The 27,278-nt window shown below is 37.1% G+C and overlaps 1 protein-coding gene across 5 annotated transcripts in view; it reads left to right on the top strand.

Annotated features, from left to right (window-relative positions):
- Window positions 1-27,278, top strand: part of SNAP91 (synaptosome associated protein 91) — a 143,695-nt gene that overhangs the window by 22,398 nt on the left and 94,019 nt on the right. For all 5 annotated transcript variants that reach the window (XM_053913851.2, XM_053913853.2, XM_053913850.2 and 2 more), the window contains exons 3-7: window positions 21,050-21,192; window positions 21,971-22,046; window positions 22,833-22,935; window positions 24,597-24,690; window positions 26,345-26,456. In XM_053913851.2, coding sequence (XP_053769826.1) covers window positions 21,050-21,192; window positions 21,971-22,046; window positions 22,833-22,935; window positions 24,597-24,690; window positions 26,345-26,456 — 528 coding nt within the window. The remainder of the gene's footprint in view (window positions 1-21,049; window positions 21,193-21,970; window positions 22,047-22,832; window positions 22,936-24,596; window positions 24,691-26,344; window positions 26,457-27,278) is intronic.

Here is a 27,278-nt window from a genome sequence, read left to right as displayed (position 1 = left end):
CCTTTACATAACAGGTGCGCCAAGACAAAAAAAAATGGCCAAATGAAAGAACAGATCAAAGCTCCAGAAAAAATACAACTAAGCAACAAAGAAATAGCCAACCTATCAGATGCACAGTTTGAAACACTGGTAATCAGGAAGCTCACAGAATTGGTTGAATTTGGTCACAAATAGGATGAAAAAAATGAAGGCTATGCTAAGAGAAACAAAGGAAAATGTACGGGGAACCAATAGTGATGGGAAGGAAACTGGGACTCAAATCAATGGTGTGGACCAGAAGGAAGAAAGAAACATCCAACCAGAAAAGAATGAAGAAACAAGAATTCGGAAAAATGAGGAGAGGCTCAGGAACCTCCAGGACATCTTGAAACGTTCCAACATTCAAATTATAGGGGTACCAGAAGGAGAAGAAGAAGAACAAAAAATTGAAAACTTATTTGAACAAATAATGAAGGAGAACTTCCCTAATCTGGCAAAGGAAATAGACTTCCAGGAAGTCCAGGAAGCTCAGAGAGTCCTAAAGAAGCTGGACCCAAGGAGGAACACACCAAGGCACGTCATCATTACATTACCCAAGATTGAACAGAGGAGATAATCTTAGAAGCAGCAAGAGGTAAGGACACAGTTACCTACAGAGGAGTGCCCATAAGACTGTCAGCTGATTTCTCAAAAGAAACCTTATAGACAAGAAGGAGCTGGCAAGAAGTATTCCAAGTCATGAAAGTCGAGGACCTACATCCAAGATTACTGTATCTAGCAAAGCTATCATTTAGAATGGAAGGGAAGATAAACTGCTTCTCAGATAAGGTCAAGTTAAAGAAGTTCATCATCACCAAGCCCTTACTATATATGAAATGTTAAAGGGATTTATCTAAGAAAAAGAAGATAAAAAGCATGAACAGTAAAAATGACAGCAAACTCCCAGTTATTAACAACCACACCTAAAACAAAAACAAAAGCAAACTAAGCAACAACTAGAACAGGAACAGAACCCCAGAAATGGAGATCACATGGAGGGTTATCAATAGGGGAGCAGGACTGTGGAGAGAGGGGGGAAAGGTACAGAGAATAAGTAGCATAAATGATAGGTGGAAAATAGACAGGGGGAGGGTAAGAATATTATAGGAAATGTAGAAGCCAAAGAACTTACATGTATGACCCATGGACATGAACTATAGGAGGGGAATGTGGGAGGGAGGGGGTGGGCAGGATGGAGTGGAGTGAAGGGGGGGGAAATGGGACAACTGTAATAGCATAATCAATAAATATATTTTAAAAAATAAAATAAAACCTTTATCTTTCAAAAAAATTTAGTTCTTTTTTTAAAATTTTTTATTGTTTTTCAATTACAGTTGTGTGCCTTTTCTCCCTATCCCTCCACCCCACCCCATCCAAGCCCCCCTCCCTCCCCCACCTCCACCCTCCCGCTTGATTTTGTCCGTGTGTCCTTTATAGTAGTTCCTGTAATCCCCTCTCCTCACTGTCCCCTCCCCACTCCCCCCTGTCCATTGTTAGATTGTTCTTAACTTCAATGTCTCTGGTTATATTTTGTTTCCTTTTTTTTTTTTTCTATTTATTATGTTCCAGTTAAAGGTGAGATCATATGGCATTTGTCCCTCACCGCCTGGATTATTTCACTTAACATAATGCTCTCCAGTTCCATCCATGCCATTGCAAAGGGTATAAGCTCCTTCTTTCTCTCTGCTGCGTAGAATTCCATTGTGTAAATATACCATAGTTTTTGGATCCACTCGTTTGCTAATGGGCACTTAGGTTGCTTCCAGTACTTGGCTATTGTAAATTGTGCTGCTATGAACATTGGGGTGCACAGAATGAAGAGGTAATAAGGAAAAATTTAGTTCTTATAGCTAACAATATGCTGTGTGGTTAAGAATTCATATCATTTAATAATAGACTAATTGACTAGGTAAAATGAAATTTTAGGGAGGTTATAATTCATAGAGCTTGCAAAATCTTAATCAGGTCATAATTATAAGCTATTTTATTTTTAAACTGTTTGCATGCCTTTTGTTATGTGTCTCTTACAATTGCTAAGCTTGGCTATTAAAAGTGTGTAAAGGACAAACAATTGTCTTTTCTTGAGAGTGCCATTTTTGAGTTAAACTTTTAATCTTAAAAACTCAGGAATTAATTATCAATAGTAAGATCATTAGAGTTGAAATCCATAGGAATGAAATATGAGTAATCTCTAAATCATATTATGACTCATTATATATCAAATCTTGGTTATCTTATATAAAACTGTTATATTGTAGTTTAAATAATTTTATACAATATGCAGGTTGTTAGAAATATTAATGCCTTTTTCCTGCTAATTTATTAATTATTTTGGACTATCCTTAGTAGGGGAATCAAACTAATACTACACGTTTCATTTTTCTTATAGTGTATAGCAGAAGAGATAAAATTGAACAGTGTTAGGACATGCGACAGAAAAGCAGAAATTGCCAAATTGTAAAACTTACTGTCTCTTTGAGCCAAAGATTTACTATTCTTGTTTCCACACTTACTCCTATGAAAAATACATTGGGTTTTATACTGTCAGCCTTCACTTTCTTTGGGTGTATGTCAGTATAGAAATAACCAACCAAACAAAACACGTCAGTGTGTTTATGGCTTTAGCAGATAATTAAGTATTTTATTATTAATGTGTAATGAAGCTGAACTGTGTTTTCTTAGACCTACAAACCTTTTTAACAAGTGCTTCCTAACTAATTTTCAGATGTCAAAGTATGTTCTTGTCTCTTTTTGAGTTATGCAGGAAAGGAAGGATAATGAGATCATAAGTCTTTCAAAAAGCTGTGCTTATGGAAAGGTACATTTGTCCTGAATCACAGCATTATTCATTCCTTAAGAAAAAATTTGTTTATCATAGTATTAGGAAGCACTCCCTGGAAAATTAAAATACTCAAGTTAAGTTATTGTCCTGTGTCCATAATCATTCGGAAAGCCCTTAGTATATATGATGATCCATTTTATCCTTATGTTCAAGAGAAGTTACCTGAAAGTATTATATATGTTAATCATAAAAGCAAAGAAAATTTTAATTAATTGTTTAGCAATAAGGTAGAGTAGGAGGAAATTGCTAAGATTAATAAAAACTTTTAATATATAAAATGAAAATAAGGTTAATGATGAGAAATGTGAAGGAAGTAAAAGGAAAAAATGAAGAAAATTATAATAATCCACTTAAGACAAAATTTTATAACCTGAAGAAAATGTGGATAGTTAAATGTAAAAATAGAATATGTAAAATAGAAAGTTTTGCAAGGTGAGGCAGCTGACATGAAGAAATGGGAGGTTTGGAAACAAGTATTTGACATAAATTAATAGAAAATTAAAGATGTGATGTTTATATCCATAATTTTTTGAGGAACAATGTCAAAGATTATTTATTTATTATTTTCCAAATTTTAGACCTCATTCTTTTCCTTGCTATCTTCTCTCTTGACCTTTGTACTTACATTACACAGTGAAGGGAGCACCATTATACTGAAATGAGCTAATTTTTACCAGGTTTTTAAAAAGTTTATCCCAATGTTATTTGGAAGTTTCCATTTTTAGCACTTGTTTTCTGTTTGTTTTTTCTAGTAATCTACTATCTTGTACCATTCTATGTAGGAGCAGAATTGTATTAAGGTTCTTCATTGTTGTTATACTCAATAATGTTTATTGAGGGACACAGAATATGCTGCCAGGTGCTGGATTTCTTCCTCTTACGCTTTTATAATTTAGCATGAGTGCCCAAATAGAAATTTTAATTTCAAGGTTTTAGTTGGATGATTGTTTGAAAGCTGTGATGTGTAGTTTCATAGACAAGATATGAAGACGTCAATATAAACAAGTACAAAGGAATGGTGGACCGTTTAGTTACTGTGATAGCTCATCTGTCATCGAGCCATTTTACCTACTACAAGCTTCCCTTTCTTTGAGTGGTTAAATGTTTTTGTCCATAATGTTGCAGATGAGATGGGAGAGGGTGTTCTAAGATGCACCCTGGGCCACATCTGAAGGTGAAAGATCCTGAAGAACAGGACCTTTGCTACTCTGAGCAACATTTGATTTCATCAGTGGGCTCTCTTAAGCAGAGGGCTTATGAGAAGACAGAGTTAAAACACAGCAGCCTTGATGGAGATCCTCACAGGATAGACATATAAAGAAGCCAATGAACCACAACATTATAACTGACATAATGAAGGTGTGACTGATGTATTTTGAGAGCACAGAGGAAGAAACAACCAATTTGCCTGAAAAGAGTCAGGAAAGGCTTTCCTGAAGTGGTGGTATTTTGTTGGATGTTAAGAGATATAGGAGATTTCCAGACAAGCACGATGGCAGATGACATCTTTAGTGTGTAGTGAAAGGAAAAGAGAGGGAAGGTAGATCTGTGTCATGAAGAATTAGAGGCCAGCCCTAGTTTTATTTTATAAAGCAGTGAGAAGCCAATGCAGAGTTTTTAATGAGAGAGTTCCCTTATAAGATTGGTTTTTCAGGAATATACATTTGGCTATGAGGAAAATGGCTACATTAGGGAGGATGGAGACTAGGTAGAGATATTGGGCAGTTGTGTGATGATGAGGGACTGAGCAAGGGAATTACCAAGGGGATATAAGGCTAGATTTGAAGGAAAATTCTGCTACAGAAGCTGTGGGGCTGTATTTGAACAGCAATAGGAATGATTAAAGACCAGCAAAACCTAAGATTTTAAGCTGGGCAAACTGTGGAGGCAAATTTCATGAGTTTGAAAACATGTTTAGATCCTTATACTCAACACATCCAAGGCTAAACTCTTTATCTTCCCCTCAAACTTTCTTATCTCGTGTCAGTCATCTGAATCTCAGTTGATAGCAACTTCATCCATCCAGTTGCTTAAATCATTAATGCCATTATTGACTCCTTTCTTTCTCTCCTACCCCAAATTCAGTCAATCAGGAAAACCTGTTGGCTCTCACTATTTGTAAAACACATATAGACCCGACCACTTGTCACCACCTCCACTGACACCATTCACTCCCAGCCATCATCATCTCTTACCAAGGTTACTGCAACTGTTGCCTAATTCTGCTCTGGTCTTTCCCCCACCCTCAACAATGTGTTCTCAACACACCAGCTAGAATGATCCTTTTAAATATAATTCCAGCCATGGCACTGCATACTTAAAGACTCCAGTCTCGTACTCAAAAATCTAAAGGCCTAATAATAGTCTTCAAGGCTCTGTAGGATCTAGCCTCTGCCCCCTCTGCCTCACTGGCCTCCAGGTACACTGGCCTCCACTGTTTCTGAGCAAGGCAGGCCAGGCCCTCACCTTGGCAGCAACTGTTCCCTGCCCCAGATCTGCCCAGATAACTGCAATGGCCTCTGCCTGAGATGGTGGAAGAAACAGAAATACATGTAGAAAGAAAATATAGTTAATCATATTATTAATTATATTTCAGTTCTTTGGTGCATTATGATATAGGTATTGTTTGGAAGTTCTAACCACAGTTATATTTTTGCCGATTTTCAGGTAACTTTCATCACAAACATATGACTCATTTAAGATAGTTTTATTATTTCCTGAAGGGCATGGCATAATTTCTGTTTTTTTCTTAACACTTTTCAATGTCACACTATTAGGTAAAAACAACTAAATTCATACAATAAACATGTTCAATTGAAGTACATGTTCATTTTACCACAAATACCCGCAAACGCCTGACTCTGCCTACATTACTGGAGTCAAAACCCACCGTGAGCTCAGCAAGCTACAGAGGGAACACCTAGCATCCACGAGGCATTAGAATACCAGGCTAACTGCAGTTGAACCAATCATGTTAAATCCTGTATTATGGCCATTCTCCAGTACCAAAACCTGATAAACTTGACCTTCATCAAAGACTTAAGAATTCATATGAAAATTATTATTATCCAAGAAATCCTAAACCTAGTGAATGTAACATATTCTGAAAGCAAGGTGCTAAAAATGCCTAAATGGACTTTCATGTCCATCAACAAAAAAGCACATTATTGTTAACTAGCAAATTTTGCAGTAACCAAACTACTGATAAGAATGCCTCTAGTTATTTCTAATAAGCTCTATAGAAATTGGCTTTCATCTCATCCTCCCTCAGTCTTACCCCTACGTGAAACAGCACTAATAAAAGAGTGGTAAAACTCAACTAATTGAAATCGGAATTGGTAAATTAGTTCAACTATTGAATCATTCTGTTAATCCTAATGCATATAACCATTGTCCTAATGGTGTTTAGGCTCTTTTGGCATCCCGGCACCACACTGGAAGAAGAGTTGTCTTGGACCACACATTAAATACACTGCAACATGCAATCACAAAAAAATCTCATAATGTTTTGAGTAAATTTATGATTCTGTGTTGGACTGCATTCACAGCCATCCCGGGCTGCATGGGCCCATGGGCTGCGGGTGGGACAGCCCTGCTCTAATATATTACACTCGAAAGTCAACTAGACTGCTGAAGCATTAGATAATATAACAGTGAAATATATAAGTGGTTTTATTTCCATATAACAGTCTGGGCCCAGATTGGGCCCTAAATTTAAGTAATTTATTTGCTGAATTAGTCACCAAAGACCTACTGGCCACAGTTTAAAGCACAAAGCTTTGCCCAGTGCTTTGAATGAAAGAGACTCTTTAATATTTAAGTATTGATAAATGCATTACATTGTACACCCTGTTGTTAAATACCTTTGTGGCCAGCAACTCTTAAAAAACTAAACGGTGAATTTTATTATGAGTTATATAAATGTGACCAGCTTATTCCAGAAAACACTTGATCCAATAAAAATGGTGCTTGATTAAGTAGCCAACTTACACCTGAGAGACTTCATCTAATTTTGTCTGTTTTGCAGGCCTAGTATGGGGGGGGGGAGGCATAAGAAAGACATCAGTTGACTATAGGATATAGGTTAGAATTAGACAATTGAGATGAAGGCAGAATGCATCCCAGGACTGTCCCGTTGCACAGAAAATGGAGTAAGATGGGAACTAGAGAGTGTCCACTGCTTTGGGGCAGTGTAGCAGTCACTGCGGACTCCAGAGCAGATTGAATAGTGGGGATTATCATCATTTTGTAGAGGTTCCTAGAGGCTATCTTTTTCTTGCTGAGGTGGCTAGTAATCTTCGTCTATTATATGAACCTTCTGTACTTTTGTATATACCAAGACCCATTGTTTTTCCTTGTCTTGGAGATCTAAATAAATGGGAGAAAAGAGCCGAAGAGAAACATAGGAAAGACCTCTCTCTTTAGACTGCAGGGTCTTAGAAGGGCTATGAGGCTGTGGATTATTCCACAGGGCCTGGAAAAGTGGAAAACCTCATCAGAAATAGTGGCTGCTCTTGGTAAAAATGAAAATGCAAGTCAGTAGGACCCAAAGACCTCCAGGGGGCTGGGGGGTGGGGCGCAGCAGCACTAGAATAGTTCAGTAGGATTTGCTAGGAACCTTCCATTGCTGCATAAATTATTAGGTCGAATTATATGAAATTGCTGATGTTGTTAAATCATTTTTTGACTGACAAAGATGGTAATTTTGATAGTTCAGAGGATGTGTTCATGATTCTAAAAAATCATAACCCCTTCAAAAGCTAGGAACTATTATTCTTGATTTTGTATGAGGGTCCTTTTTCTGTAAGTCATATATTGTTACAGCAGCATATGCTGTACATGTAACTCATTTTTTACTCATGCAGCATGGTCATTTGTCCACAGTGGAAACCAGAGAAAATATTGGTCACAAGCTGGGGCAGCTTCCCCAAGTAGCCTGACTTCAGCTCCTGAGATCTCCAAACTCTTACTCTAGACAAGCAGTTCTCAACAGGGGTCAGTTTTGCCCTAAAAGGGAAATGTGACAATGTTTAGAGATGGTCTTGACTGGAAGAGGGAGGGTGCTACTGGCATCTTTTGGGTAGAGGCCAAGGATGCTGCTAAACATTTGGCAATGCACAGGACAGCCTCCCACAACCAATAATTGTCTGACTCCAATGCCAGTACTGCCAAAACTGAGAAAATTCTTCTACAATGAGTACCAAGGAACTTAAAAAAACACAAACAAGGTCGTATATCTTACTTCTTGCTGGTGAGCATGAAAAGTTTCTAAGAGGAGGGCAGAACTGGGAAGGAAAGTTTGCAGAAAATAAAACGAAGCAAAACTGACCACCAGAGTATCCTGCGTATGTGAAGCCACTTGTCTGCAGGACGCACTCGGAGCCCTTAGACACGGGTGGTTTCAAGGAAGAGTGGGACCACCAAAGAAAAGCTGGTGGAGTGGACAGTGCCAAGTTATTGTACCCTTTGAATGCAGGGAAATGAAAATACGATCAAAAGTTATAGAACAGAATAAGAGGAAAGTAGCCATAACAGAAAGTTTGAAATTTTAAAATGTTGCGTAGTCTTTTTGAATTCATAGTTGATCTATCTACTACTCTGGTTACTAACGTGTGAGGTTCTAGACACAGATACTGCTGCATATCTGATGGGGAAAAGAGTTGCATTAGGATACACAACTCTAGTCCTCAATTTTTAGATTTTATTGATATACCTGAGAGAGGTTTAGCTTTTTCTTTGACATAAATTAGCTGCATGACCCAGAAGATCTTGTAACTATATTTGATTTGAGTTGCTCTTAGCTCTGAGAGCTGTAAAGAGATGTTAAAAGATGTTCTTATAGGGAACTATTAAGAATGGATAATAATTAAGCATTGTCTGTGTCATGGAAATGATAGTTATATTTTCATTTAGCTCATCTTTAGGAAAAAGAATATAAGTAGACATGGGTACTATGTAACTTTTTGTTGCCAGTTATGAACACTGAAGCTTTTTAAATCTTAAAAATCACTTTCCTCTGCAACATTGTTCTGATAAGTATTTAAGTTCCCCAGGTATGTCAGCAGAGCCTAATCATAATGTACCTGAGGCATACAAGTGCACTACTAAATAAATTAATCATTGTTATAATGTTAAGGTCTAAAGAAGTTCCACTCTGAAACATCAGAAGCTTTTCTTCCTGTCCCCCTGCCCCTCTGTAGTGGAACTAGGAACTTGATTGTTCTCTCTCCCTATTGGGTAGACGGGAGCAGTGAGAAGGTAGACTGGTGGAGGTTCTCAGCTATGCAGGACTTGGAGAAGAGGAGATGGGGAGGGGCCCAGGGTCTCAGGGGTTGACTTACTAATTTACCTCTCTGCTACCACCACCAGTAATCTGAATTTCTGACCTTTATTTTTGCTCCTGCATTACTCATCAGTAAATGTAGTCTCATAAACTTCTCTTCAGTGTCTCTAAAACATTTTCATCTTTTTGTTCTATTTTTTCCTAGGAATTAAGGATTTATACAGGGTCTGGCAAAAATAATGCCCCTTTTAATTACAAAATCTTTTATTACAAAATCATAAGCGTGTAATTCTGTAACATAACAATATCACATTCAAGCATGCCATATGACATTTTAGGTAAAATGTTCTAATAAAACTATAAATTATTATACCCATATTTTTACCCTACCAACCACCATCAAGCAGGCCTTACTTCTGCCAGACCCTGTATATGTAAAGGAGGGGCTTATATATTCTTTTAATTTCATTTTATTCTTTTTCTCTTTCACTGTGATAAAGATTTTATTCAAACACACACACACACATATTCTCTCTCTCTCTCTCTCTCTCTCTCTCTGTCTCTCCCCCTCTCCCTCTCCCTCTCTCCCTCTCTTGCTGAAGTTGTATTCCTGAGTATTTCCAAAATAAAATCGACTTGGGTCTTTTTTGGACATTTCCTTTTAGGAAGTTCTGTAGAATAAGGAGGTGGAACAATGCTGGGAGGCATTACCAAGGGTTCTTGCCAAGGGGCAGAGCAGGAGTAGATGGTGGAGAAGATCCAGTCTTGTACAGCCTTGGAAGACATCCTCAAGCCTAGGCTCTAGATCCAGCAAGGAGAAAAGTCCTGAATTTCTGTTGTAAGAGTTGCCATTTAGGGCTGGTGTTTATTTTTAGGAAACATAAGTTTCACACACGTGGGTAGGGAGTTTGGTTGGAACAGAAAACTGATGCTTTGCTCCTGCTGCCTGAATCCTGACTATGAAACATTGCTTTTCTCCATGGCTCGAGAGTACTCAGCAAGGAGGTGTTGAATGTAAAGAGTTGACTATTCTTTCCTGAGGGCAGTAGGGAGTGATGGGCTATGGTTGGAGCAGGAAGAACTTAAGTTAGATATTTCAAAAGACTTGCAGGGTTGGTCAGCGTTGGCATATCCTAAATTTACAAACATGGAAAGTTCTGTTCTAGAGACCCCTAAAGTCCTATTTTGAGGTCATTTGAATATAAACCCCTTAAACTTATTTTCAGTCCAAGGCTCTGTGAAAGAAAAAAAAAACAACACTTAAGGCCATCATGGAAACAGGACATGAGTTAATTTACCTCACACACTGTATGGCAGGAGCAGGAAATCAGAAACCCAAGCCGCACATATCTTCCAAAATCTCCCTGGCAACCAAGTCGGCAAAGGCCACCCTTCCCGCAGTTACTGCCAGCTCAGAGAACTGGCTTGAGTCTTTGTGAATCCAGTCGCTTCGAACACCGTGATCTTCATTTCAGTGGTCTGTTAAAAATGCCATCTTCTACCTTTATAATGCTCTCTACTTTTTAATGTGTCCTTTTAAAGTTCTGCTCTTAGAAATTGTCATCTGCTTCTTAAAGCAAAGAGTTCTTTTAAGAACCCTATTTTAATTTTTAAGAAAACCATTGGAAGAGGAAAAAACAGAAGAGCAATGTAATGCTGTGGCTGGTGGACAGATGTGATTATTTCTACTGCATGGATGAAGACACTATGCTAAGGAAATCCAGTGACTTGCCTAAAGGTTACATTGTTAATGTCAGAACCAGGTGTGTACAGATCCTAAAAGGCAAAATGTAAACTTTCAATTTTTGTCCTAATTTCTACCACCCTGCAGTTAACTGGGGATGCCATACTTGGCACATGGATGCTTACTCGCTCCCTACCCCCGTCCCAAACAATGGTGGAACATGACCCTGGATTCAGTTAGGCAGGCAGGTGGGTGTGTATTTTTGCCGGCTTCTGGAAGTGCTGTGGGTTGTGATGCTTCATTCAGGAAGCATCACAGTCAGTCTTTCCTCATGGTACTTTAAAGTGTTCATGTTGAAAAGTTGCTGTTGCCTGTATCTCAAACTGAACCATGGTTAGAGTACTTTGCAGGTACAGCTTGCCATGACGCTTCAACGTTGACACGAGTCTGAGCATATCTTTTCATGTGTTTCCGACAACGGGCATACCTGTCTTCCTAACCCCACTCCCCCCACCCAGTTTGTGCTTCATGTAGCTGCCATAGTAATCCCTCAAAATGTAAGTCGGGGTCATGTCATTTCCCTGACCAAAATGCTCTAACAGCTTCCCACTGCATTTTAATGAAACACCAAGTCCTTCCTGTAAGCTGTAATGTACTGAGTTATCTGGTTTTGATCAAATCACTTTCGTCCACTTTCTCCCTTGCTTGCTGTTCTCCAGAAACATTGGCTTTCTTGCTGTTTCTTGAACCTTTCATGCACGTTCTCATCTCAGGACCTTTGCATTTGCTGTTTGCTCTGCATGAAACATTCCTTCCAAAGATGACTGAATGACTGGCTTCCTTGGTGCATTTAGGTGTCTTTAAATTTCATTTTCTTGGGGACGCCTTTTCTAGTCACTCAGTCTAAAAGAGTACCCACTCTTACTTTCTATCCCCTTTATTTCTTATCACAGTACTTATCCCTGCCTGACACTGTATATCTAGTTGTTTCTCTGTGTCCATTAGAAAGTAAGTTCTGTGAAGCGAGACAGTACCTGTTTTGTTCGTACTGTGTCTCCAGCTGGTAGAACAGGGCCGGGCACATAGTAAGCATTCAGAGAGTATTTGTTAATGAATGAATTAATGAAATTAATTAACAGAGCAAGTCTTTTGATATAGGTAGCCAAAGGGTGGATCTAATTATAATTGTGCATATCTATCAATATTAGTATATACTATATTATATATGTATAGTATAATATACAGGGTCCAGCAGATGTTACACCTGCTTGAGTGTGATTGGTAGGGTAATAATATGGGTGTAATAATTTATAGTTTTTATTTGAACATTTCACTTAAAATGCCATATGGTGTACTTGAGTGTGATATTATGTTGCAGAATTATATGCTTATGATGTTATAATAAAAAGGTATTATTTGTGCCAGACCTTGTATATCCATATATAGCCATGTATATTTTAGATACATAGATACAAAGAAAGCAGTATAATGCAAACAAAGTATGTAGCACAGAGTCTGATACAATGTAAGGGGTAGATATACTTTGCTTGCCTTACCCACTTTAATAACACAGCTGGCACATAGGTGCTATTATTGTCTTCACAATAGTAATGCAGAAATGGAAGTTAAGAGGGGCAACTTTGCTCAAATCAGACAATTGTTAAGTAACAGACTGCAATGAAATTGGGTCTGGTCTGGCTCCAAAGCCTTAACTGAATGACTTGACTATGCTGTATGTATACTGCGCCTTCTTGTTTTCAATCTGCCATAATTCTATAGGAGAAGAAATATCATAAAGGGATTTTGGAGGATATATATTTCTAGAAAGGGCTACAAAGAAATTACAAAATACACATATTTTTCTTTGAGATGACCTAAATAGTTCAGAAGCTAGATTAAATTTTGCATGTAGTGATACGAAAATACAAATAAAATTTTTATTCAGGTATATTGACTAGGGTGAGTGAAACAATTCAAAAGGTCACATTTTATACTCTTCTATTTAAAGAAGATTTTATTTGAAGAAGGATATTATTATTGCTAAGTATTGCAAATGCTGTTAACCATGTTGGGTACATTTATAAACTTTTCACCTTTACCTCTGCAAACTTGCAGGTAGGTGTTTATTCTTTTACTTCCTGCTCCATTTGTCCTTGTTACGTACAGTTAACAGTTGAGAGTCTTCACTTCTCACCATTGCTGTCCCACTTTTGCTCCTATTTATGTAGCTCTCTGCGCCTCCCCTTTAGGCCCCTCCCACCTAAGCCCTCAGCAAGTCATTTCATGTCACAGGCCCAGCCCTTCCTGGATGCACCACACTTCTCCCCAGAGCCTCACACAGTCATGGGGGAAGTGGGTGATCACAAATGTGAGAGCTACTCAGATTTGTTGCTGTTTTTTTATTTTAGTGAATAATTATTTACATGTCCTAAAAGTCAAAGTTGTCTTCCCTCTTATCTCTATTTATTATATTCTCTTATTTTAATGATGATATCTTGTCTTAGATAGATTTTCTAACATATTTTCAATTGCTTAAAACTATGAAAAAGAGAGACTTCCACTTTGTGGAAGGATGGAGTAATGGGGTCAATATTTATTCTCCTTCCTGAAACAACTGAGAGAATAGACAGAGTTTATCAAGTAACTTTTAAATGTATTGGACATCAGGCAGTAAAGCACAGTGATCCCTGAGAGACAGAAGACAAGGTGAATTGTAGGATTGCCCCAGTTTAAGGGCCAAGAGCGTTTCCAGGCTCCAGCAGAGGGTGGAGGACCCCTGCTGGGTCCTAGTGACCTCCTGAATTATGGAGATGGAGTGGGGTCTTGAAAGGACTGATAAAATTGAAAGACCTCATCAAGACCAATCAGAAAAAAGAAGAAATATAAATGATCAATATCAGGTAATTAGGAGAGAGGTGGCATCACTTAGGTGGGGAGAGAATAGATTTTTTAACAAATGATGCTAGAAAAAATTTGATATCCAAATGCAAAAAGAAAAGGACCATATACTCACACCTCATGCCATTTATAAAAACTAACAATATATTATAGACCTGACTTTACAACTATAAAATTATAAGACTTCTAGAAGAAGCATAGGGGAAAAATCTTTGTGACTTGACTTAAGCAGAGATTTCCTGGATGACACCAAAAGCTTAATCTATACAAGAAAAACTTGATAAATAGGACTTTATAATTAAAAACTACTGTTCTTTGAAAGACACTGTTGAGAATGAAAAGGGAAGTCACAGACTTGGAGAAAATACAAATCATATATGTGATAGATTACTTGATCTAGAATAACTAAATAATAAGAAATAAATAATCCAATAAAAATGAGCAAAGAATGTGTACTGTGATGAACAAATTAATGAAAAGCACATGCAAAAATGTCTTAACATTGATAGTCATCAGAGATGTGCAAAGAGAAACCACCAGGAAATACCATACCACACCTGTTAGCGTGGGCAAAAGAAAACCACAAAAACTGGACCACTCATACACTGCTGGTGGGAATGTAACACAACACAACCATTTTGGAAGCAGTTTGGCAGTTTTTTAAATATTTACTTTCAAATAACTTAACAATTCCACTGCTAGGCAATTACCCAAAGGAAAATAAAAGCCTATGTTCATACAAATACTTGTACACAAATGTTCATAGTACTTTTACATGTAATAAGCAAAAACTGGAGTCTCCCCAAATGTCCATCAGTAGGTGAATGGATAAAGTTTTGGTATGCCCATATGATGAGTACACCTCATCCATAAAAAGGAGCAAACTTTTGATACATGGAACAATGAGTCTCAAAATAATTATGCTGAGTGAAAGAAGCCTGACTTATCCCCTCCCCCCAAATATGATTCTCTTTATAGAAAATTTAGAAAACACAAACTAAAGTATAGTGGCTGACAGCAAATTAGTGATTGCTAAGGGAGAAGAGGGAAGGAAAATGGGGGCGGTAGGAAGAAGGAATTATAAAAAGGCTTGAGGAGACCTTTGGAGGTGATGAATATGTTCATTATTTGCTGATAGTTTTATGGATATGTATGTTTGTCAAAACTTACTAAATGATATACTTTAAATATGCGCATTTTCTTGTATGTCAGTTATACTTCGGTAAAGCTATTTTTAAAACTACCAAAAAGATACCATATCTGTATCCCCAAGTTCAACTAAGACCTTGAATTCTAAGGATTTCAAATAAGAAAGAAACATTTAGCATTTAGATTCTCATAATTTTCAAAAATATTTTTCCTGCATGTGTTTGTGTATGCCTTTTTTGTTTAATTATTTGAAATTTTTTAAATGGAAACCCTTTATTTGATTAGGAAGTAAAGCAGTAGAAACTCACATAAACTGCTGAAGAGAATGTAAATTGGTGCCATCTCTATGTAAAAGCATTTTGTAAAGTTAAATACATGCATACCCTACAACCTAGCAAGTCTCTTTCAGGCATATACAAAGACTAGCAGCTACCAAACTGTTTGGTCTTAAGACTTTTTTGTACTCTTAAATTATTGAAGCATTCAAAGAGCTTTTGTTTGTATGCCTTGTCTTTAGATAATTACTGTATTAGAAACCAAAACTGAGAAAGTGTTATTTTTCATTTTAAAATAACAATAATAAACCAATCGACATGTTAACACAATACTTTTAAGAAAGATAATTCTTTTCCAAAACAAAAGGTATAGTGAGAACAGCAGTATGGTTTTATATCTTTGCCCGTCTCTTTAATACCCTGCTCAGGAGAAGATGATTGCTCATACTGTTTCTGTGGCCAGTCTGTTGGGATGTATTGTTTTAGTTGAAATAGATGTGGAAAAGCTAGCCTCACACAGATATTCAATTAGAAAGGGAGAACGATTTTAATTTTATTTTCATTTTTTATCCTCGGCCAAGGACATTTTTTCATTGCTTTTAGATAGAGAGGAATGGAGAGAGAGAAACACCGATGCGAGAGAGAAGCATGATGGTTGCTTCCCATACATGCCAGGACTGGGGATCAAACCTGCAACTTAGGCATGTGCCCTGACAGGAATTGAACCCACAACCTTTTGGTTACTGGACGACACTTTCCAACCAATATAGCCACACTGGCCAGGGTAGAAAAGGGAGGACCATGTTTAACAGATTTTCAATGAATTCTGGATATTCTTTTTGATGCTATACCTCTCTAAGTGATAGTTTCTTAAATTTAAATTGCAGTGGTGAATCTGAAACCATGTCAGTGAACTTTTATACTGTTACATTAAAATCCCTTCGTCTATCTGTACTTTGAATGAATTGGATGCATTATTTTATAACATTCTGTACTAGTCATTGGGAAAATATTGGTTCACTGAGTTATTCACATCTTCCAAAATGTTGACACATTGTGTTATATAATATCAACAAATGATGCTCACTAATGTCACCAATGGTCTTATCAGAAAAGTCTTAAATAACTGGAAAACTGTTAAGCTTAGCATGGTAGACACAAGTTTTCTAATATTCTAAGTTTTACTTAAAAGATTAAATTTTATCATTGGCAATCAGTACTATATTCTTTTTTTTCTTTTTGAAGTGACAGATTCAGTTTATTTTTGAGAAAATGATTGCTGAATAGCAAGTCTGAATCACTGTTGGTTTGAAATCTATCTTACAGGAAGAACAGTGGTCTGTGAAGAAAGTGGTTAGTTTGGCTCATAATTCAGCTTTTCCTTGAGATACCCATTGATCTTTCTTATGCATCAGAAGTGCTTTATGCATACTTCCCATTTAGTGACAGAACAGGGTGGGCAAATGCTCTTCACAAAGGGTCACAGTAAATACTTTAGGATTTGGCAGCATTTCCCTAGTTCTACATTCTATTCTTGGAGATTAGCTTGCTAAGACTTTCTGTAGTATTTGACGCTGGTGATTCTTAATTGCTTCTTCAAATTTCTGAAGCCCTTCCCACCCCTTTCCTCCCCTCCCTTCCCATCCTTTTCCTTTTCTTGATTTCTTTCTTTCTTTCTCTTTCTCGACTTCTTGGTTCCTTCCTTCCTTCCTCCCTCCCCACCCTTCCTTCCTTGTCAAACACTTTATTGTTTTTTGTAATTTTATTTTTCTGTTATAAGTTACATTCAGTATTATTTGTATTAGTTTCAAGTATACAGCATAGTGGCTGAACAATCATATACTTTACAAAGTGGTCCCCTCAGTATTTCAAGCACCCACCTGGTACCATACACAGTTATTATGATATTATTGGCCATGTTCTCTTTGCTGTACTTTACATCCCCATGGCTGTTTTGAGACTACTAATATGTACTTCTTCATCCCTCCACTTTTTCTCCCAGCCTTCCACACTTCCTCTCCACTGGCAACTATCAGTCTGTTCTGTGTGTCTATTAATCCATTTCTATTTTGTTTGTTTGCTTTGCTCTTTAAATTCCACATATAAGTGAGATTGTATGGTATTTGCCTTTTTCTGTCTGATTTATTTCACTTAGCAAAATACCCTCCAGGTCCTTCCATGCTTTTGGAAGTGCTAAGATTTCATACTTTTTTATGGTCAAGCAATATTCCATTGTATATATGTATCACTGCTTTTTTATCCACTTGTCTTTTGATTGACACTTAAGTTGCTTTTTTATCTTGGCTATTGTAAATAATGCTGCAATTAACATAGAGATGCATATATCCTTTCAACTTAGTGTTTTTGGTTTCTTTGGATATATTCCTAGAAGTGGAATCACCAGGTCATAAGGCAATCCCATTTTTAATTTTTTGAGTAAATTCCATACTGCTTTCCACAGGGGCTGCACCAATCTGCATTCCCACAATGGTGAATGAAGGTTCCCTTTTCTCTACATTATCACCAGCACTTGTTTGTTGATTTATTGGTGATGGCCATTGTGAGGTGCGAGGTGGTTTTAATTAGCATGTCCCTGATGATTAGTGATTTTGAGCATCTTTGCATATGTCTGTTGGCCATCTGTACGTTCTCTTTGAAGTAGGGTCTATTCGGGTCCTCTGCCCATTTTTAATTGGATTGTTTGTTTTTTGGTGTTGAGTTGTATGGGTTGTTTATACATTTTGGATATTAACCCTTTATCAAATGTATTTGGTTTGTTGATGGTTTTTTAGTTTAATATAGTCCCATTTCTTAATTGGCTTCCATAATTTCATTTTCCTGGGCTTCTCTTTACCATTTGGATCATTCTTTCACTTCCTTTTCTCTGGTCATCTCTTTTTTAATATTTTATTTATTTAATCTTTATTGTATTTTTTTCCACTCCCGTTTAACCCCGTTACACTCCCTCCCCACAGTCAAAACACTGTTGTCCAGGGCCATGAGTCCTTTTTCCTTTGTGTTTGACCCCTCCACCCCAAAACTTGCCCCCCTATCTCTTAAACATTGGTCTTTCTTAGCTTCGGTTCTTATTTTTCTTATGTATAATATAATTTTTATGGTTCTTTGTATGATGTTTGGGTTACCTCTTCTACTTTCAAGATTTCAGCTCTTATTTCACTGAAGATGATGCCCAAATTTGTATCTAGGCCAAACGTGTCCTCTAAACTTTAGGGTATACCTCTAGGCTCCTATCAGACATCTCACAATAGATCTCCAATAGCTCTTTCAAATATATCATGTCCAAAATAGTTTATATTCCCTTTGAAAACAACTCTCTGTCCATTTCAGCAAAAAGCATTTAATGGACCCCAGACCAGAAAGTTTGACTTGTTCAAGATTCCTTTTCTCTTCACCTCTTAATATCCTTTTACTCACTCCCAGTCCTATCAGTTTGTCCTCATAAGTATCTTTTTGTCCCATTCATTATCTCCCCTATTTCCACTGCCTTTTGTTTAGTTTATGTTCACCTCATCTCTGGCTCTCGACTGGGCCTTCTAACTTGCCGCTCCTGTGTCTTTTAGTATCTCCAGGCAGAGATGATTGCTCCTCACCCTGTGCCTCTGCTTACCTTGCAGATAGTATTTAGTAGTTGCTGAATAACGTGATTGACTTTAATGTGATTGAATAATGTGCTAGTAAAAGTGAAATCTTACTGGTACTTCTTCAGGGGTCCCCCTTAGTCCATAGGGGGAAGTCTAGACACTTGATGTCATGTGTGAGACCCCTCACTGGCCATTTCTCAGCTCTTTAGTTACATTTCTCCCCACTACTTGCCCACACCTAGCCCTCAGACCACCACAGGTGTTGAAGGACACACCACCTCACTTGGCTCCACACTTGGCATATTTGCTAAAAAGTACCTCTCACTCCTCTCACTTACCATGGCTGACTTTAGGGTCCTTCTCATGGAATCTGCCCTAACAGCTCACTATATTCTCATAATGCAGTAGATGTGTAACAGTATTTACAAACATTTATTTTGGGTTCCTACTTTGTTTAGACCACTTGCACTTCTTACAATAGATCTGAAAAGTAGTAATTATTACCCTCTTTACAAGATGAGGGCTGAGTTAAAGGGATAGTAATTTGCCCAGAGTCACACGACTAGGCAGGGGCTGAGCTGAGCTCTGGACCAGGGCTCTTTCTGCTCTACTATGTTGCTTCTCTTTACTCATCTTTTACAGGGATTTCTCTGTTCTCTGAACATGTATTTGTCTCCTCTGACCAGCAAAGCATTTCTCTATTCCCAGAGACAGTCCAGTAAATAACTGAATAGAAGAATTCATGACTGGGACAGAATTCCAAGTATAAATTTGTCCTTTGATATTGTCTCAGAAACAAGGTTTATAGCATAGTGAGTTTTCTTTTTCAAAAGACTGTTTATATTTTGGGCGAAAGTAGAGTTTCCATACGTTTTACTCGACATGTTTATTGCGCACTGTGCTCTGTGAAGTGCTGCACAGGAAACAGACAGTGGTCTGCCTGCTCCGTCCTCAAGGAGCTTTGGTGTGGTAGGAACTTAGGGCAGATGCACATCTACTCTGAACGCCCAACAAAAACAAAATGCCTCAAGTTTTAAAACAGGGAGGTCACATGAGGATGTGACTTCCCTCTGGATGTGGGATGTGGAGGGAGGATGCATTTAAAAGGGATTAGGAAAAGTTTCTTGAAGGGTGAATAGAATTCCAATAAAGAGAAATATTGAGGGAGGAAAGGGATGATGACTGGAATTTAAAATAAAGTAAAAAATAAGCCTGGTTTGGTCCACTCATAATTGAGAACAATTACTGATACCCTTTAGACCAGAAATTAAGAGCTATTTCAGCGATGGAGTATCAACTTTTTAGAATCTTATTTATTGTAAAATAAGAGAAATGAATAACACACATAGCTTAAGGATTACTGAGTGTGGATTCTGAGTAAAGAAAAGCGTGGTTTGTTTCTGTGTTTGTTGCATGGGATTTGTAGGAACTGAATATCACATGCGATTCTCTGCATGATGGGTGTGGCCTAAAAAAGAAGCCCAACTTGTTTCCTCTTCAGTTGGCAGTATCCCAGTGTGGCCTGGGTTCTGTTAGCACGTGATCTTTGGATGCCTCTACTAACTTCTGACAACATTCACCATGTTTTCTGAATGCTGTGCAGCCCCTGTTTGCCCCTATATAAATTGTTTTTTCCTGAGACAGACCTGGAATCAAACTGATAATATGTAGGTGTAGATAGTGAATGTGTTACAAAGTTTTACTCTCTCAGAAACGCAAGTCAAATTATAGTAATTTAATGTGTGCATGATGTTCTATGAACACTTAGATGGGCATCGTGAAATTCTTTCCTTTCACTGTTTGCTCTCATTCTGACACTTGAGTGACAAATTATTTATTCACATCCATCAAAATAAAAATCCAACTGAAGTATGCATTTAGCCATAGTGTTTTAAAAAATATTCATGTTATTGACTTCAAATGGCGCACAGAGTAAGTGTCCACATGTCTGAAACAATTACGCTTGGAGGTATAAAAAAGGTGATTAATGTGAGGCTTAGCCTTCCTGAGTCTGAAACTGATATTGTGGTAACAGAAAACACAAAAAATTCAGAAGAGGGTATAGAAGAGAATTCAATAGAAAAAATAAGCTCAAGAAAAACAAATACATTGGCTAACAAATGTATGTATTTATAAATATTTGTGTGAAAATAATGCAATTTATTTTTTAAATTTTGTTAACTATTGTCAAAGCAATTTTGGACTCATTTTAGTAAATGTGTTTACAGGTCTAACATTTGCAATGAATTTTTGTGTGTAATGATTAATATCATTGATTGATACCTTCTATTTTCATAGATTTGATCCAGGCTACCAATGAAACCAATGTTAATATTCCTCAGATGGCCGACACGCTCTTTGAGCGGGCAACAAATAGCAGCTGGGTGGTTGTATTTAAAGCTTTAGTCACAACACATCATCTTATGGTGCATGGAAATGAGGTAAACTAAGTGAACTTTTCTATTTTTGGTGGGAGAGTGAGGCTTTTATGGAAAAATATGATGAAGACTTAAGGCCCTTTGAGCTTTCACTAATTATGAGAAAAAGAAGAGAATATCTGTGGTTCAGATTCATCTAGAGTACAATTTTAATCTTCTTTTTAGCTATTTTTTTAAAAAATTAATGTTGTAAGTATTAAATGTTACTGGTACCTAAGTGTACCACGTGGGACAAAAGTAGGGTTACAGATGTGAGGACGTGAAACACAGTTTACTCGTGTCTTGTTACTTATGACTCATTGTATTATTTTGCCATATGAACAACTGTTAACCTATTTTTGCCCCACCCTGTATATACCATGTAAATGTATTAGTGGGCAAAAATGTTAGGAAAAAGGAACAATAAAATTATTTTTCCTATAGGAAATATTCCTTTGTGCCTTTAAGTGAAAATTGCTTTCACAAAAATGTTTAATTTTTGAAAATATTAATAAAATAAAAAATACCACTTTGTGTAGGATGTCTACTGAATCCTATTAGATTGCAGTGTTTCTGTTATATACAGTAATGAAAGATCATACAATTTAATTTTAACTCAGCCAGTAATATTCAGTCTTTCCTCCCCACACCCCAGAGAAAGTCAGGAGTCCTAGGAAGCTTTATAACTGAGTAAAAGAAAAAAGTGAGAATTTTTAAAAATAAAAATTCTTTTTAGTATCAGAAATTATTTAAAAGTATGATTTGATAATACTGATGTTTAATTCTAGTTTTTGTTTTTTAGAGATTTATTCAGTATTTGGCTTCTAGAAATACACTATTCAATCTCAGCAATTTTTTGGACAAAAGTGGATCCCATGGTGAGAATATTTATGTTGTATTTTTTTTTGCTGTATTTTTATGTGGAATTTTTTATTTTTTGATGTGAGGTGATTAATACAAAGTTAAAACTGACAGCTCTGCTAGGTGTTTAAGAAAATATAAAAAAGTATATAGGTAGTTTATACTAGTTTTTAAATATCTTATGGTTAGATAACACAGCATGTAAATTATATGTTAATTTTATTTTTGTCTTCTTAGTGTTTACCTTAAAAAATAACAGTGGATTTGCTAGACCCACAGTTGTTTGTTTATAATTGTGCAAGAAGCAGTGAAATGAAAGATGCTTTTCCAATTTAAAAAAAACACATAACAGTCCTAAAGAAATATTCTTTATAAATTAATAGAATTCAAACTGTAATCATCTGTTCATTCATCATATTTACTGGTTGCTGTTATGTATAAGGCAAGCACAGCTGGGAAGTGGAGAGTTCTCTGAGAGCAACATACATTGAGTCTAAAACAGGCTGTTACCTGGAACAGTGAACAAAAATGCAATGGGAAATCAGAACAGACGTTCTGTACAAGGATAAGATATTTAAAAACTAGTATAAACAGCTGAACATAACTAAACTAAATAGTTTTGGAATGTCTCATGCCAAGATTATCTTTGCCTGCCGTAGGATTAAATGAAGCCCATCTGACACACTAATTGACCTCATCCCAGAATTATTTACATTTGGGGAGTTAAAAGAAATTGGTACTAAGCAAAACACAATTGAAGGTATTTTACTAATCAGTTTTGTTTCCTCTTCTCCTTCCCCCAGGTTATGATATGTCTACCTTCATAAGGCGCTATAGTAGATATTTGAATGAAAAGGCTTTCTCTTACAGACAGATGGCATTTGATTTTGCCAGAGTGAAGAAAGGGTATGTTTCTTCTTTCTCCTATTTATCTGAGCAGAATAAGATTTTGACATGTACTTGAATTATTTTAATTAAATTTAAATGCCAACTAATTGTGATTATCAAGGGCCACTTTACAACTACCTGAAGAAGAAACTCAATGAATGATATTATTGAATTTAGCCTTGAGGTTGTAACATGCATTCCTTTATATTGTCATGCATAAAATCTGACATGATACTTAGAGTTGAAATGATATAACATTGTTATTTGTTAAAACCAATTCAAAATTCATAAACACATATATCTTTACTTTTAAATGGAGAAAATTTAAACAAAGTTATTTTAGAAGAACAGTGGCTGTAGTTGACAATAATTATTCCGATGTGTTTTGATTGAGGTTAAACTGAACTGTGTGCATGGTGGAGACCTGTTTCTGAGAGGTAATAGCGGCCTAGTGTAACATACACATACATACACACGCCATAATGAACTAATTATTAATACTAACCATTGACTAAGAAAACCTCATTGAAGCAGAAACACATTTTAATTCTTCATTAACATTTATTTCCCCCCAAGTAGATGTTTGACTTTAATCAGAAGTGTTCAGCCAAAAATATGTACAAATTTGTGTTTGTTCCTAACTTGAAAGAATGACAAATTATTGTAGAAGATTTATGTTGTAGTCTCTGTAATCCACGCAAAAAGATATAACTCTACTTTTCTAATAGCTTACCTAACCTTAGCTTTGGGTGTTTTTATCATGGTGATGACCAATATAAACTTACCTATTCAAAATAAATTAGTTTGTTGTAGATGAATGTTAAAAAAATTAAGATTCCTACCTCATCCCCTTCTTATTAGAAATGAGTCTAGTTCATACACCTTCCTCTGACTTCTTACATGGCCCTGGGCAATCACTGTTGATGTCCCCCGATGCATTGTGACCTCTCTAACCACAGGCCCACAGCCCTCTTAGGAACTTCCCTACCCCTTTATGGTCACATAAAGACTCTTTGGGATGCTTTTCCTACCATTGACGTGGGAAAGACCTTGAAAATTGCCATCATCAGCCTGTTCTCATTTCCTGGGCATTTTCTCCACCTGTTTCAGTATTGTCACTGCCTGACCATCACAGGATGTGGGGGTGGATACAGGGTGCAGTGCCCACTCTGACACACCCTCTGGCACTAACCTCCACTTGCGTCCTCTACAGCTAAACTCTTACCTCCTTTTGGCCAAACTATGCATATCATCATGCATTTTTCTTCACTGATGGTGATAACATCTGTACTCCAGTCCTTTAAAGACTTCCAAGACATGTTTTCCCTTTCTCAGAAACAAAAAAACTAGCATTTAGGAAACTTAGATTTTTAATACCATTATCTTTGTTACAGATTTAAAAGAATCCATTTAGAAATTCAACTGACCTCTTTTATCCTGACCACAGTACTTTCTGCCTGTGGGAGGTGCAGAAAGAGTTGCCTGTGTGGTTGAAAAATAAGAATGGATCAGAGCAAGTAGTACAGAGAGGGGGAGTCAACTACAGCCTCTTCAAGTCTCAAAATCAACCCACAGGGTTAACAAGGAAATAAGGGGAAAATGGCTAAGAGCAATGCATGTGGTCTTGAATTTTCCAAGCACAAGGAGGTTTTATCTTTTTCTTTTTAAAAAACTTGTAGGGCCGATGGTGTCATGAGGACAATGGCTCCTGAAAAGCTACTAAAGAGCATGCCAATACTGCAGGGACAAATTGATGCACTGCTTGAATTTGATGTACGTATCTCACTAGCAAATGTTTCTTACACAATCAGTATTGCCTTTTACTTAAAGGTGGGATACAGGCAAAGCTGCAATATCCTTGGGAAGCAGATTGAGATCTCCCTCATTTAGGATAATTAGATAAACTCTTAGTTTATCTGAAGCTCTTAGCATGGTAGAGATGATTACCCAGATTGTCTGAGCAACCAGGTAGTTACCAGGTTGTAACCAGGTAGTTACTTAAGTCATAGGAAAACGTGAGTGCTACATTCTTGAAACCCTAGGTTTGGAGCAGGATGGTGGTTTCCTGTTGTCTGTGACAGATTGTAGCTGCAAAATGTACCTGCAGGCAGCTCAGTAACTCAGCCTGCAGTTAGAAGCCATGTTATCCAGATGCTCAGATGATGCCATTCACCAAAGAGAACTGTTTATGTTTCATCATGGTACTTCTTCCTGACAATACCAGTGGGACTGGTCTCTCAAAACCATACCTGAGCCCTGGCTGTGGTGGTAAATACACAAACCTACACTTGTGACAAGATTATAATAGAACTAAACAGATGCACATAAGTGAACACAAGTACAATCAGGTCATAAGATTGGTGGATTGTATCAAAACCCACACTCTGGCTGTGATGTTGTGCTGTAGTTTCATGATGGTACCGTCAGGAGAACCTGGGTAAATGGTACCTTGAAATCCCCCTCTATTTTTATAACTTCATAGGGATTTATAGTTATTTCAAAATAAAAAGTTTTAATTAAATAACTATATTTGATTCATTAAAATAAAATATTCTGACATATAGTAATATTCTTAACTCACATTGTTAGCCTCCCCCTCTTTTGGTGGTTGTTTAAAACAATCTTCCTCGAATACTAATAACTTAAATTTTCTGTTATAATTATATGGTTTACTCTATAATTGAATCCTAGTCACAACACCCAACTCCAGTGACATTTCAGTAAAAGCAGCAATGCATCTTGTTTTTTTGACAGGTTTTATGGTAAGGACTTGACTAGATATTTGTGGAATTGCTTCTTTTAACTTTTTTTGTGCATTTATTTTTCTTTTCTTGCCCTCAATTATGGTATTGTCTTAAAGGAGAAAAGTCATAAAGGGAAAAAGAAACGGCTTGAGAAGATGTGAACAAGGATTGGGAGATGAGGAGAAATTACTCTTCTTTGTGTTGATTACTAGAGTATTTGGTGGGTGGGTGAATGCCATGAGTCTCAAGAATTGTTTTAGAGGTATCTGGCAAGGTATCTATTACCTGTCCTATGCTTCCTCATTGAGTTACTGCAGGCCCCTGAAACCCGAACCCTTCCACAGAGAACATTACTAGGGGAAGTGGAAGAAGGTAATATAACATAGTAAAAGCAACAAAAGACCGGATGTTCAAAAGGTGGATTTGCTTGATCTATGGTTTCCTGATCAAATAGAATGTATGTATGTCTTATAATTGATAGGATAACTTCATTGACTTAAATTGAAGCAAGAAAAATGCAATCCATCTTTTGATACTGCTAGGTTACTAAAAGAATTAAAGAACATTTGTAAAACAGGGTGAATTTCTTACTAATCATTTGAGACTTTTTAATGTGCTCTGAGAAAAATTGTCATTTGATGATACGAGTTAACTTTTCACGTTAACTTTTCATCTCCTTCTAGGTGCATCCAAATGAGCTAACAAATGGTGTCATAAATGCTGCATTTATGCTTCTTTTCAAAGATCTTATCAAACTTTTTGCTTGCTACAACGATGGAGTTATTAACCTACTTGGTATGTAGAACTACTGAACGATGCCTTTGAACAAAAAGATTTTGGTACTTAACAGAATTTCAGAATGACTGAAGGAGGAGGTTCTAAGCTTTACCTTTTGGAATAAGTCCTATAGCAATAAATTACTGCTCCATTATGCTAACATCTACCTCTGACGCCAGCCCTGGAGATGTGCAGGAAACAAGAAGCCACCGCCACCTCATTAAATGTAGTAGTGAGAGGGGCCACTCTAGCTCCTACATTCCTGGACCCGTATATTGATCAATGGTTCAGAGTATATACTAGAATCCCTAACTTCTTAAGGTATATTCTTAGAGTAGAGCGAGTATGAAGTGAATTCTTCTGTGGGCCATTCCATCATTATGCAAGGCCTTCCACTTCTGGACCGATGGAATTCATGCTAAGACTGATGAATTCCGTGGAGTATGTTGTCTCACTTCATGTGCAGTAAAAATCGAGGCAGTGCTGTGTGAGATACTGTAATGGTGAGTCATCCCACAGACGGCGGTGCTGGCAGAGCCATGTGGGCAGAGGTGACAAATCCATGTCCAGGATAAACTAACTGTTAGGGTATAGAGAGATCACTGCTCTCCACCTAGGAACTCATCCTTACCCTGTTACTGTGGGGGGGCCTCGGTACTCCTTGGAGTGTGGTGTCATGGTAGAGGCTCCTCATTTATCTTCGACAGATGGGATACTTAGCGATGGCATTTAGTTCATCAGCCTGTGGAGTCCTCTTGCCCCCCTCATTACTGAGGACTTTTTTATGGTGTATGCCTTTGGCCTGCATTTGCATGAGACAAAAATAGTCTCATGTTCTTT

This window comes from Desmodus rotundus, chromosome 11 (assembly GCF_022682495.2).
Source record: "Desmodus rotundus isolate HL8 chromosome 11, HLdesRot8A.1, whole genome shotgun sequence".
Taxonomy (NCBI): domain Eukaryota; kingdom Metazoa; phylum Chordata; class Mammalia; order Chiroptera; family Phyllostomidae; genus Desmodus; species Desmodus rotundus.
This window is presented reverse-complemented; position numbering and strand designations above follow the sequence as displayed.